At 35.6% G+C, this 13424-nt stretch overlaps 1 protein-coding gene across 1 annotated transcript; it reads left to right on the forward strand.

The window, feature by feature from the left end:
• The first annotated feature begins 3874 nt into the window (after nt 1-3874).
• LOC127958859 (ABC-type oligopeptide transporter ABCB9) lies at nt 3875-13193 on the forward strand. The gene is made up of 11 exons (XM_052557889.1): nt 3875-4918; nt 6604-6718; nt 6829-6959; nt 9067-9272; nt 9463-9660; nt 9857-9985; nt 10073-10261; nt 10564-10737; nt 10883-11042; nt 11734-11870; nt 11966-13193. Exons 1-11 carry the CDS (start codon nt 4288-4290, stop codon nt 12272-12274), a joined length of 2379 nt encoding a protein of 792 aa, XP_052413849.1. The 5' UTR covers nt 3875-4287; the 3' UTR covers nt 12275-13193.
• Nucleotides 13194-13424: the final 231 nt, after the last annotated feature.

Consider the following 13424-nt stretch of genomic DNA (forward strand, 5'->3'; position numbering starts at 1 on the left):
ATTGGGTATGCAGTGGATGTCATTAATCTGACTCTTTTAGGAATGGATACGGTCGTGTTTTTGTTTACACCTTCAACTGACAATCAACGTTTCATCTATTTCAGATTAAGGTGTGTGAAACATGTCAACACGCAGAGCGGAATAAAAACTTGGTTAGAACGGTACGACCCATCAAGGTGGATGGTCCATGGGACATTTTGGCCGTTGAAATAATTGGTAAAAATTTGTAAGGGACTTTTAAGAAGTCCAATTTGTTTGCAGGACACATTTCTAAGGCGTAACCAAATGTCTTCACTTGTGTTTTTCAAAGACAGGTCCATTCCCAGGCACTGTACATAGAGGGAATACACACATTGTTATTATTACAGATTATTACAGTAAATGGGTAGAGGCCTTTCCAGTACAAAAGAAAGATGGTCTCTGTGTTGCGCGATGCATTTCCTCATCTACTTGCAGGTGAGATAATATTGCACCATTAATAAAAAAAATAAAATATATTTGCTAAAATGTGACCCCCATCCCTTAGATTTGGCCTGCAGAGACAATATAATTTGTTCTCAAAGCGCTGACTTCTGTAAGGAGGTAAAATGCTTTCTGTCAAAATATACTAACCTTTATGCAAAACAGGTGATTAATTGTATCTTAACAGCATTTTTATTGATTATATTAGGTTACAAAGCACTTGTGTGACCGGTGGAACATATCGCAAAGAGTGCTGTCAGTAGCCCAGCCACAGCAGAACGCTCTATATGATCACAGCAGTAATCTTCTGAGAGATGCCATAAAACAGATGGTGGTGGAGAAACGGGTGGAGTGGGATGATTTTCTCAATCCAGTTTTGGCCACCTTTAGGGCATCAGTCAACCCTACGACAAAATTTATGCCACACTTTTTAATATTCAACAGAAAAGCCAGCCTTTCTAGTGAGGTAAGAGAATTAACTAATAAGATATGATAGTTTTGTGACATGAATTAATGATTTTATGCAACAAATAGTGTGACTTAGTGGAAATAGTTAAAAAAACAAAAACTATCTCACTTTTTCTGTAGTTAATCATGATTTATGGCACCTAATGTTAGAATTTGTAATCAGCAATATATTTTCTCAATCTATCTTTAAATGACAGTAGAAACAAAACAAAGGAGAGCCAGTAGGTGGAGTTTGATGTCCAGCTTCCCTGGACATAATAGGTGGAGGTTGACACTCCAACCCCACCATAACCCTACTACCCTATTGCTAAACATAACTCCACCCATTACATCATTTGGCTCTAAAGTGAGCACTTCTTTAAATGAAGATGGTATGTTTGAATGAAGGCAATACATGAATGAAGTATCATTAATACCAAAACTGATACTGCTGTCTCTGGGAATAAAATTAGTAAATAAAACCATTCAACATTACAGTAAAATTTGTGCCATGTTTTTTTTAAACCGTTACAGAACATGAAACATATTATAACTTTTAATTAAAGTCAGTTTCACAATCCTTGCCAAAAACCCATTATAATAAATGTATTTTTTATTTGTGCTGTACTTTTGTGTGTGTTATAGTAACATAGTCAAAGTTTCTGTCTCTGTCAGTTCATTTTTCCCCCACTAAGTTTATTTTGCACATTCAGTTTCACAATAAATAAGAAAAATGTTAGATATAACATTTGGTTTTAATATTTTCATGTGCGTTATGTCGCATATTGCGCCCATCGTCCTTACAAAGAGGTGCGATTGGACTCAGTGGAGGTATTCTACATGCAGCCCACCGTCAGCCAAACCCACCCACAGCACACAAAGTAAAAAGAAGTTACACTGACTGAATTGCTATTATAAATCCATTTTTTCCCCCCATTTTTAAAAAAAAAAACACAGTTTGATCCTCTTGGTTGCTATCAGGACCAGGAGGACAAGACCCTCAATGAAGAGGCCACAGATGCTTTTCTTTCCTCCTTGCAGGAGCAACAGATTAACATCAAACAGATGGTAAATCTGAGCATTTGTTTTAGTAAAAATCTCTTAGCAAAAATGTTATTTACTAATTCATCATTTAAATATTAAATTATGGTACATGTCTTACAAAAAGCATGTCTAAAAACTTTTTTCATACCATTTTTTTGATAATGTTCTTTTTGTCTATACAGGTAGTTACAAATATGAATCTTGCATACAGACAAGAAAAGAAAAATGCAAAACGCAAAGCTAGAAGTATGCCTTCCATCACTCTCGCTGTGACCGACCCATTGTTCAGCACAGAGGAAATGCACTCCACAAAAAAACTCAAAGAAAGCCTCTACCTGTCTTTTCCAGCAGAGACAGTCCTAACCACAGTCCAGAATGTACCTGAAGCCAAGAAAAATGGCATGGAATATCCTCTGACAGACTCTGATGTGCACTGAAAATATTTTTTTGGTTTGACTAATCATAAAGCATTATCTGCAAAGTGTATTTGCATAGGCTACAGCTTGAAGACTTGACGTCTGAAGTGAGTGGTTCACAGAGAGCAGGTCAAGCAGACACTTTTTTGTTTCAGCACATAATGTAGCAGATTAAAATATGGTATTTCACCTCAAGGTGTTCATTGACACAAATGATGGTCTTAGGTTTTTTTTGTTTGTTTTTTTCTACAGATCATTATTATATAACACCAAAGTGTTTCTTCTGTCTTTGACAGTGAGTCTGAATTTGCAAACAGCAGTTTTGCCTAATTGTTTACTTAATCACCTGTTCATCCATGTGTATGGAAAGGAAAGGTTAAGGTTCTATGTCAATAAATAGTTGTGAAGTTTCAGGCTTTATCTCATAAATACTTTTTGCTCCGTTATGTTTTAAATGATGATAAATGCTATCCAACAATTAACTTTTTTCATTTTTAATAAACCGATTTGTTTATCAGTTAAAATCGGTTAGTCTGTGGCCAATATGACATCTCACGCAACTTCCTGTTTGCCTTTGAAATAACGAGGGCTGAAACAAAGGTGCAAGAACGTGACCACAGATTGCAGCATATTTCACAATGAGGATGACCTCACCTTGTTACATGTCATGAACAAGTGGCAAAATGTCTGAAATAAACCGTTTAGTGTTGAAATGCTGTGTTCTGGTTTAAAATAATTCATAAAATGTTGCATTTTTTTGTTACATTATTGCTGTATATACAGTATATTTACAATATATATAAAACTAACTTATTGAAGCTGTAAAAATGGTTTTTACGTTCAACTGCACTGGAACAATAGAAAGTCAAGTGCTTATTAAAATGAATTCAAAGCCTCAACTGTTCTTATTTTTTTATATAAAAAAATATATACATATACATATAAACATAAAATAAATGAACAAATGTAGGAATCTTATGAATGCACCATTCCTGGATGTAGCTGGGTGAATGGGTGTAACTTTCAGATACTTAAATGCATGCTATTTACAATTAAATGAAACCGTATTATAGTGCAAACTGATATGTAATAAGTTAATCTTGAAGTTTACTGCCAACTGTACTAATAATTATAGTAAACTAAAATATGCATGTGCTTAATTATTTTTTTTAATTTTTTTATTTTATTTTTGCACGTGCTTTAGTATGTTAGTCAACGAATGAAAATAAGTGTGACATAAAAATGAGTATTTAGGTAGTCTTTTATTTTATATGTTAGGTTTTAAGTTCGTAACTTATAAATATGTAACGCAAATACAAACAATTATACACATTCAAAATTTGCCTATACAAAATGTCGAAATAAAATGTCCTCACCTCCTTTCCTTCAAAATATGTAAAAACTTGTGTACAGTATTTCATCACAACGTTATCAGAGTCCTTTCTGATTGGGCAGCTGTCACGGAGGCGGGGCTTGAGTACTGTATTCTTTCCCTCTTCCTGTCATTGCATCGAGCCGGTAAGAAGAGGCGATGTATATTGCCTGGAAATTTGGGGATTAAGATAAATTCTGTTGTCGTACTGGGAATATTGATTTACGAAGGAAATAAGGAGCTGATATTTAGACGGAAAATGCATTTTGTACTGTCCCACTGAATGGGTCTGTCTATGATAATGCCGGTGTAAGCTGCGAAAGGCCAGCGAACCAACTTGACAGACGCAGTACATTCACATAGACTTTGTTTCAGGCGAGCATTTTTTAGTAATACACCAGACCTGTCAGTCTGGTTTCACGCTTCTGTGTCTTTAATATGTTTACTCGCCCTATAGAAATCACTAACATTTAGAATTCTTGCTGCTAACATTTACCGAGAGCATTTGTATTTCAGTAGCTTCAAGGCTCTTCAGCAGGTGTAGACATGAGGGTTGCTGTGATTATTAGTGGCAACCTGGTTTTCACTCTGGTGGATATCGTGGTCACCACAATCTTGTATGTTCATGGATCAAGTTTCGATATATTTTCAGATGAATTAGAAGACTTTGACATACACTGCTCAACTGTGGATTTGTGGGGAACTGTTCTCATCCGGGCCACTCTTCTTTTCGGGGCCACCATCGGGGTGTTCTATAACAGGACTGATGGTCCACAGAGGGTTTCAAACCTGGGGACATTGGTTTCTCTTATATGCCTTACCATCATGACTTATGCTCTTGCCAAGTTGTTGATGCTTTCCGAGGAGGGAACTCTGATGTACGACCCCTGGTTCCTAAGTTTGTTCTCCTGGACTTGTGCATCAGCAATAGGCATCATGATCTCATGGAAACTGCTGTCACAGTCTCCCAATTCTGTATCTGAAAGAGAGGACAGCGAGGAGACAGAGAGGCTGGTGGATGGTATCGAGACCGAAGATGAGTCAAGTAAGAAGAGCAGAAAATCAAGGAAAGAGCCCCCCGATTCAGGGGCCACAATCGGCCGTCTTTTGTCGTACTGTAAGAAGGACTCTGGTTTGCTGGCCATTGCTTTCTTCTTTCTTCTCCTCTCTGCTGTGTGTAAGTTGACTCTCACAGTTATCACTTAAATATTGCAGCAGTCATTCCTAATAAACAATCTCATGAAATATAGTGTAAGGTTGTATATGTTAGCATTAGTGAACACAATAACCAACAATGCTTTTAAGGGACTAAGAATGAACACTAATATGATACATGATTTAAAATACATGATTTGATATTAGGGGTGTCCATGGTTAACCGGTTAACCGATTAACCGTTAAAAATTGCGTAACCGAGTGAAACATTTTGCTCGGTTAAGTGACGTCAATGGCGTGCATTGAATTTAGTTGTAATACATTTTTGCACCACCAGAGACCGCCAGAGCGCTCCCAGACATTTGTAATGTCCACAAGAAGAAGTCATTTTTCTAATATGAAGCGGGCAAAAAAAAGTACAGCGTTGGAGCACTTTAAAATTGAGAGTGACGGGGCAAAATGCAAGTATTGCAATATAGTGCTTAGATATACTTCAAGTACAACCTCGTTGTTGTAATCTCAACAGCCAACACCCGGGTATCATTAGGCCAGTCAGGACACACTGGATGCGTGGCGATGAGCGAAAGCATCTCAGCTGCGTTGCGTGTCTGTTTTTAATTCGGCTCCCATGTTAACAGGTTAGAGCTTGCCGACTGCCTGCGTGAGACGCGCGGCTCAGGCCCGGCTCGACGCGTGCATGCTAGAACTAGAACTGACGCCTTGTTGGAAGCGTTTCCAGGCAAAATATAATAGGAAAATATGTTTATATGTCATTTTGTACACAAATACATATTAATTCATGACATTTTGATATTTGAAAGTCTATAGGTTGACATAAATTCAGATATAAATGTAATAAAAAAAAAAATAATTATCGATTTTCAAATATTGTACCTGTCAAACATATCATAGTCATAGCCTTAGCGAGGTGGCCGCGGAGCCTGCTTGTTACCTTCGCCGAAACACGGAAAGTTACATAACCATTACTAGAGCCTGTTCCTTTATAACATAGCCAAAGGTCGGTGTATATTTGCTTTATACATTTTAGGCTTATTCTCAAATTCAGATTGTGTTAGTGGGCGGGATTATTAGGTAGTTTTAATAGGACAATTTGACCGGAGAGATTAAATTTTGTCGGACATTTTTTTTTTTTGCCAATGTCTGGAAATTACCGGACAACGGAAACCCTGGCGCACACTATGGTTAACCGATTATTAACCGCTAAGGGCCTCGGTTAACGGTTAATGAAAAACTTGAAAACGTGCAGCCCTATTTGATATGATACATGATGCAGTAAAGATTGTTACTGCATAAGACCTTTGTAAAGTGATATGAAATGTATTTTAAGTATAATGTAAATCTAGCTTTTGAGAGTTCGGACTAGAATGGAAAATTTAAATGTTTTAGAGAATTTGTTGGTAAGTAATCAAAACACACACTTGCTTTCTTTTTTAATAACGTATGCTCATCAAGGCTGCATTTATTTGATCAACAATAAAGCAAAACAGTAATATAGTTAAATATTACTACAATTTAAAATATCAGTTTTTATTTTGTTATAATTTTAATTGCTGTTTATTCCTGTGATGGCAAAGTTGAATTTTCAGCAGCCATTACTCCAGTGTTTGGTGTCACGTGATCGACACTTGTCCTCATCTCTAGAGGTTATCAGCTCATAGTGTTAATATTGGATGTTCCTCCCCACAGGTGAAACTTTTATACCTTATTACACGGGGCGAGCAATAGATGGCATAGTTATCCAGAAAAGCATGGATCATTTTGCCAAACCACTGATTACTCTCTCTATTTTGGCTTTGGTCAGGTGAGCGGTTCTGGATTTCACTTTTCTTTCATTTTTATACACAGTAGAGATTGATTTCTTTTATATACATATCATATAATACCATTTATCTTTCTTTTTTTTTTTTTTAGCTCCATAGCCACTGGGTTTCGTGGGGGTGTCTTTTCTGTTACGTTTGCTAGGTTGAACATTCGACTTCGAAACCTTCTTTTTAGATCACTAATGCATCAGGAGATTGGCTTCTTCGATTCTAACCATACAGGTAATGTTATGGCTCCATTTATATCTTCTATTTTCTTATATTTATCCTTATAAATCCTTTTATTTTATATATGTGTGTATATATATATATATATATATATATACAGTTGCAATCAAAATTACTCAACCCCCTAGAGACTACAGTACTTTATATATTAAAGTACTGTATTTTAAATACAAGCTTTTCTGAAGATCCAGGATTAAATAAAAATTCTATCTATAACAGTACACTGGCATAATAAAAGTGATATTGTCAATATATAATGTAATACCTTTGAATTCTAAGATTTTTTCATAATACTGCTATGTCATAATTATTCAACCCCTATTCAACATTGCTGTTTTTAAATCACTTTTAAAACACAATTAAGCCTTTATAAACTCTATTAAAAACAGAATTAGCTTGAGCCGTTACACATACAGTTAGCCCATGCATGTGTTGAAGTTGAGTAGCAAAAATGTCAACAGAGACCTCACAAAAGCTAAAGAGAATAAATATCGTAGTACTTTAGAAAGGCTAAGGCTATATGAAGATTTCCAAGACATTGAAAGTTCCTAGAGACACAGCTCTCAGCCTTATTCCTTAGCTTAAAGTGTGTTTTACCAGAAAATCTTTGAGGTTGTGGAAGAAAAAGCACAATATTGTAAAATGTTTAATCAGAGCAACTGAGAAAAATCTGCAATGTTAAGCCAAAGACTTGCAAGATGACCCGATGAATGGAGGAAACCCATTTCAAAGCAGTGTGTAAGAAGATCACTAGACAAGTATTGCCTTTATGTTGAGACATCTTGCAGAATACCACTCTTGATCAAGAAGAACAAAGGTCAATTTGAACTTATGAACTTGATAAAATTCATTTGTGTAGACTTGTGTTAGCTCTGGAGGAATGTTATATGGAGTGATGTGACCAAACTGAAACTTTTTGGACCCATAGATCAGCGGTATGTCTGCTGCAAAAAAGGCAAAGCTCATAAGCAGAAGAACACCATCTCCATCCTCAAACTTGGAGGTGGATCAGTCCTATTATGGGGTTTCTTTACTGTAGAAGCAAGTGGAAATCATGACTGTATGAAGGACATCATGGATTCTTTAAAGTGTCAGGCCATTTTGTCAAGAATTGTGATGCCTTTGGTGCAAAAACTGAAGCTGATGATCAATGGACTTTCCTGCAGGACAGTCATCCCAAAGTACACATTCACATCTACTTCTGCTTGGTTCAGGGATCAGTCATAGAATGTACTTGAGTGACCTGTTCAGTCTCCAGGCTTAATTCTCATTTCAAATATCTGGTTGAATTTGAAGAAAGCAGTGGCAATGTGAAAACCAAAGATTATCAGTGATCTGAAAGCTTTTTCAGGTGTGGAATGGGCCAAAACTGTAGTAGAGAGGTGACAGAAGCTTCTAAACACTTACAGACAGCGTTTATTGGTGATTTTAAAGAATAAAAGATTCTGCACAAAGGGGGTTGAATAATTTTGAACATCAATGTTTAGAGCCAATTCGAATTTTATCATGATTCATCAATGTTCCATTCTCAGAATCAGTCAAAAGTGTATTAACAAACTTTCTCTAATACTTTACTGATGCCTTTGTTAAATTGATTTCATAAAATGTTAACCTCCACAGCAAATTGTCTTGCAAGTCAAGGGGATTGAATAATTTTGATTACAACTGTATATACGTGTGTGTGTGTGTGTGTGTGTGTGTGTGTGTGTGTGTGTGTGTTTTAAGCAATTCAAGATTTGAAAATCTCTCTTTGACCTACATTTATAGAATGGTCAGCATTCAAACTGTACCCAACAGCAAATACATCACCATAAAATTTGCATACTAAATTGTGGTTGTTTTTTCTCTTTGCATACTGAATTTTGATTGGATTTGTCTTCTTTGCTATTATGTATTGTGTTGATTCCTGTGTGCATTCCTGCGTGTCATTATGCACCATTTTATTTAGAGAGAAACCAAAGCCTAAAATCTTATACCTTAATGCTATTATTTGTTGGCATTCGAGGAAATGCAAATCAACATTACTGTGTCAAAGACCTCTCTGGACTGGTTGAAGTGGAGACGACATAAATTATTCAGCTCTCAATGGTTTGCCTTACAGGTGACATTACCTCTAGACTTACTTCAGACACTACTCAGGTGAGCGACCTCATCTCACAAAATGTCAACCTGTTCCTGCGCAGCTTTGTGAAAGCTGTGGGCATCTTCATATTCATGTTTGGGATGTCATGGAAACTGTCGGTAGTCACCATCATGGGTTTCCCATATATAGCTGTGGTCTCCATGCTCTATGGAGAGTATTACAAGGCAAGTTATGCATATGCAAATATATTGCTTGGAGAAAAAAAATTAAAATAACAATGGCAAAGTTTATAGCAACATATACTCTATATTGTTTTTGATTTCACAAATGCACATTATAATCGCATTTTTAATGCACTTATACAAAACATGTACACATAATTTTTTTAAATTAGACATTTTTGATGTTTAACAGAAATTAACCAAAGAAGTTCAGACAGCACTGGCTCAGGCCAATAAAGTGGCAGAGGAAACAATATCAGCCATGAGAACAGTGCGAAGTTTTGCAAATGAAGATCAGGAGGGAGACTCGTACTACAGCCGACTGCAAGAGATGTTTGTTCTTAATAAGAAACAAGCAGTTGCCTATGCCTGCTTCATGTGGTCCAGCTATGTAGGTACCTTGCAAGCATCTTGAAGCCTTCCATATTTGTTCTAACAAGATTCTCATTTATTAAATCAAAATTTTCTTTCCAATATAATGATAAAATTTCTCTTTTGGGTCATTTGAAGTATCTTGTAGATCCAAAAAATAAAAAGCAGCATTGTCAGTCCGAACAACAATGCTAATTTTTGATTCTAATCTTTAGATCTCTGAGCTAGCCTTGCAAGTAGCAATCCTGTTTTATGGAGGCCACCTAGTGGTGACAAATCAGATGAGTGGAGGGACCCTTATATCCTTTATCATTTATGAGCTGGAGCTCGGTGAGGCCCTGGAGGTATGGTGTTTATATTTTAATATGTGTGCGCGTGATATTCATACGATGAATCTGAAACACAAAGTTTTACTTCTGTTCTTTTTTCAGAGTATATCGTCAGTGTACACAGGTCTGATGCAAGGCGTTGGCGCTGCAGAGAAAGTGTTTGAATATATCGACAGGAAACCTAAACATATCCTTGATGGTCAAGAAGCTCCAGAGACATTTGAAGGGCAGGTGGAATTCAAAAATGTGACATTTGCGTATCCAACACGGCCAGAGATGGATATATTAAAGGTATTCTTCAATGAAAGTAGACTTTAAGATAGAAGGTTACCAACTAACAGTAAATTTCAACACCATAATCTAACCAGACTTCTAAGATAATTTATTACAGTTGTGCCCCTGTGTAAAGCTTAAACTGGGTTGCTATGTTTGATGTTACTAGGATGTATTGATGGTGGTTGCCTTGCAATTAGTGTGTTGCAGGTACCTTTGCATGCAACGTTTGTTTGTTTTCTTTTAAACTTATATGCTTGTGAATCAGTAACAGAATTCTTAGACACAGGAAGAAAACTAAACGCACGTTTTCTTCCCAGAATGTTTCCTTCAGTCTTCGCCCCGGGCAAGTAACTGCACTGGTAGGGCCCTCTGGTGGTGGAAAAAGCTCATGCGTGTGCTTGCTGGAGAACTTCTATGCTCCTCAGCAAGGCCAGGTGCTAGTGGACGGCCGACCTGTGAACAGCTACCACCACAAATACTATCACTCTAAGGTGGGACTTATGCTGAGGCTGACCTGGATACATTATTTAAGAATACTTATGTCGTGAAGCTTGTAATACATTCTACGGTCTTAAGAGGGCAGTAGTTACTGATAATGACAATGTTTTATTTTATGTCTAAAAAATTTTTTTACAGGTAGCACTGGTGAGTCAGGAGCCTGTTTTATTTGCCCGCACAGTTCAGATGAATATATCCTATGGTGTACCTGAAACCTCAATGGATTCAGTCATTAGAGCTGCTATTAATGCCAATGCACATGACTTCATAACAGGCCTCTCCAAAGGCTATGAAACTGGTTAGTTATTATATTATATTATATTATATTATATTATATTATATTATATTATATTATATTATATTATATTATATTATATTATTGTGTTTATTGTTGCAAATTATACTATATATTTTTATTTTGTTTATTTTTATATTCATTTATTAATATCATATAACTAATAATATTATATTATTAATATTATGACTATGTATACTAAAATGCACTTAAAATTTTTAAATTTTTATGTGAATGCTTTGTGCATTGCAATAATGACAATAGATATTCAAATGCATAATTGCTTGATTTGATGTTTTTTTTTCTTATTTGACATCTATTTGTACCTAAGTTTATTATATTATATTATATTTTTATGTTTATTTTTTAGATTTTACTATATCTTTTTTACATTTGTATATTTATTAATATCTTATTACTTATATTATTATTATAATATCAAAATTATGAATATGTATATAAGTTTGTTATGCTCAGAAACTTATATTTTTCTATGTGAATGCTTTGTGCATATAGATATAGACAATAGATATTTAAATACATAATTGCTTGATATTATATTATATTATATTATATTATATTATATTATATTATATTATATTATATTATATTATATTATATTATATTAAATTATATTATTTGACACATCTGTTTTGTACCAGAATTCATTCTGCTGCTCTGTCCTCTGTTATAGGGGTTGGAGAGAAGGGTGCTCAGCTGTCTGGTGGGCAAAAACAGAGAGTTGCCATTGCTCGGGCTCTTATCAGAAACCCTTGCATTCTTATTTTGGATGAAGCCACAAGTGCACTGGATTCAGAAAGTGAATACATAGTAAGCGATGACTATCACTTTGAAATGATGGCTTTAGTAAACATTCATTTTCAGTCTTGCATTAGACTTCATTTGTGTCGTTACTCTGTTTGTAGGTTCAGCAGGCTCTGAACAACTTGATGCGAGAACACACGGTTTTAGTGATTGCCCATAGACTGAGCACAGTGGAGAGAGCAGATAACATCCTAGTGATCGACAAAGGCTGTGTGGCAGAGCAGGGCCCACATGCTGAACTTATGGCCAGGGGAGGCCTCTACTGTAAGCTGGTGCAGAGGCAGATCATGGGGACTGACTTAGATGCAGATGTTCACAACCCATCGCCAGCCCCAGCATGGAAGCTGAAGGAGGGAGATAAGGAGAGTACAGAGGACTGTAGCGACACTGAGTGTGAAGCACGCTACTAAGACAAATATGCTTGAATTTGAAATAGTCCTTAATTCTAGACAGATATTTATTTTATTTTATTTATTCAAATCTGGGGATATATTACATATTGTGCATGTCCAACAGTATGTAACTACTTGACTAGGAGAGTACTACTAGGAGTTCTGCACTGAATAAAGCTTTAAGAAATAAATATTCAAATATAAATATCATAAATAGTACAAACATATCGCCAACTTAATTATGGAAATAAAATGAATTAATGGACAAATAATTGTTTCATTCTTTAAATGTCCCATATACTACTAATACAGTTAATAGTGTGCCGTTTATAGTATTACTTAATATTTAGATCTTTTGTTTTAGATTTATTTTTATTGAATTTAATTTACATTTTTTTGCACTTTAGTTTTAGTTTTCTAATTTGAATTTGTGCTTAATTTTGATTTAATCCGTATTATTTTATTTCAGATTTATTTTAATTAAAACAACTTTTAATAGTTTTAGTTTAACACTGAAGATTGCAAAAAAATTATATAAAACTTTATTTAAAAAAAAGTATTTTATCTCTTTTATGCAGTGTGATACAGACCTGTATGATTTCATAATTTGAAAGAACATGTAATTATCCTTTTGGAGAAAGTTCGTGAACATCAAATGAAAAAGCCCTTAGTGATGTCCTGGTTGACGTCACAGATCTCCTCCTGTCGTCTTCCGGGCTGAAAATAGCAGCTTTTCCCAAGTATCCCAGAGTGCAGTCTGGACGATGGGGCGGGGCGACACGTTGGGGCGGAGCGACACGTGTCGCCCTGCCCACCTCAGCGGTTATTGGTTTATGATTAAGATGAGTTTATTGGTGTACAGATGAGTGATGATTTTACAGCTTATTGGTATAGAAAATTATGCCGCTATTAGCAGGATTGTAATGCGGAAGTAGACACTCAGATGAATAAACTTTTAATATAAATTAAAAAGTGAATATAAATGTTGTGTTTTTGCATTTATTGTTGCATTTGCACAACATCCCGTATAAATACAAAGAGTTTTGGATTACGACGAACAGAATAGAAATAAATGGTCTACTCCCTCAATGGCTGTGTAGACGGCGCTACCTCGGCATTACTCGCTGGTTTGAAAATGACACGGCAATATTATGCGAAGTATGGTTAT

Source organism: Carassius gibelio, chromosome B5 (genome assembly GCF_023724105.1).
Source record: "Carassius gibelio isolate Cgi1373 ecotype wild population from Czech Republic chromosome B5, carGib1.2-hapl.c, whole genome shotgun sequence".
Lineage (NCBI taxonomy): Eukaryota > Metazoa > Chordata > Actinopteri > Cypriniformes > Cyprinidae > Carassius > Carassius gibelio.

What these genes read in the sequence shown, in the direction of transcription:
- LOC127958859 (XM_052557889.1), top strand. Translation starts at nt 4,288, where the DNA reads ATGAGGGTTGCTGTGATTATTAGTGGCAACCTGGTTTTCACTCTGGTG. An exon ending in CTTCGATTCTAACCATACAG is followed by an intron (nt 6,960 to 9,066) that starts GTAATGTTATGG and finishes TTTGCCTTACAG; the next exon opens with GTGACATTACCTCTAGACTT. An exon ending in ATTCAGAAAGTGAATACATA is followed by an intron (nt 11,871 to 11,965) that starts GTAAGCGATGAC and finishes CTCTGTTTGTAG; the next exon opens with GTTCAGCAGGCTCTGAACAA.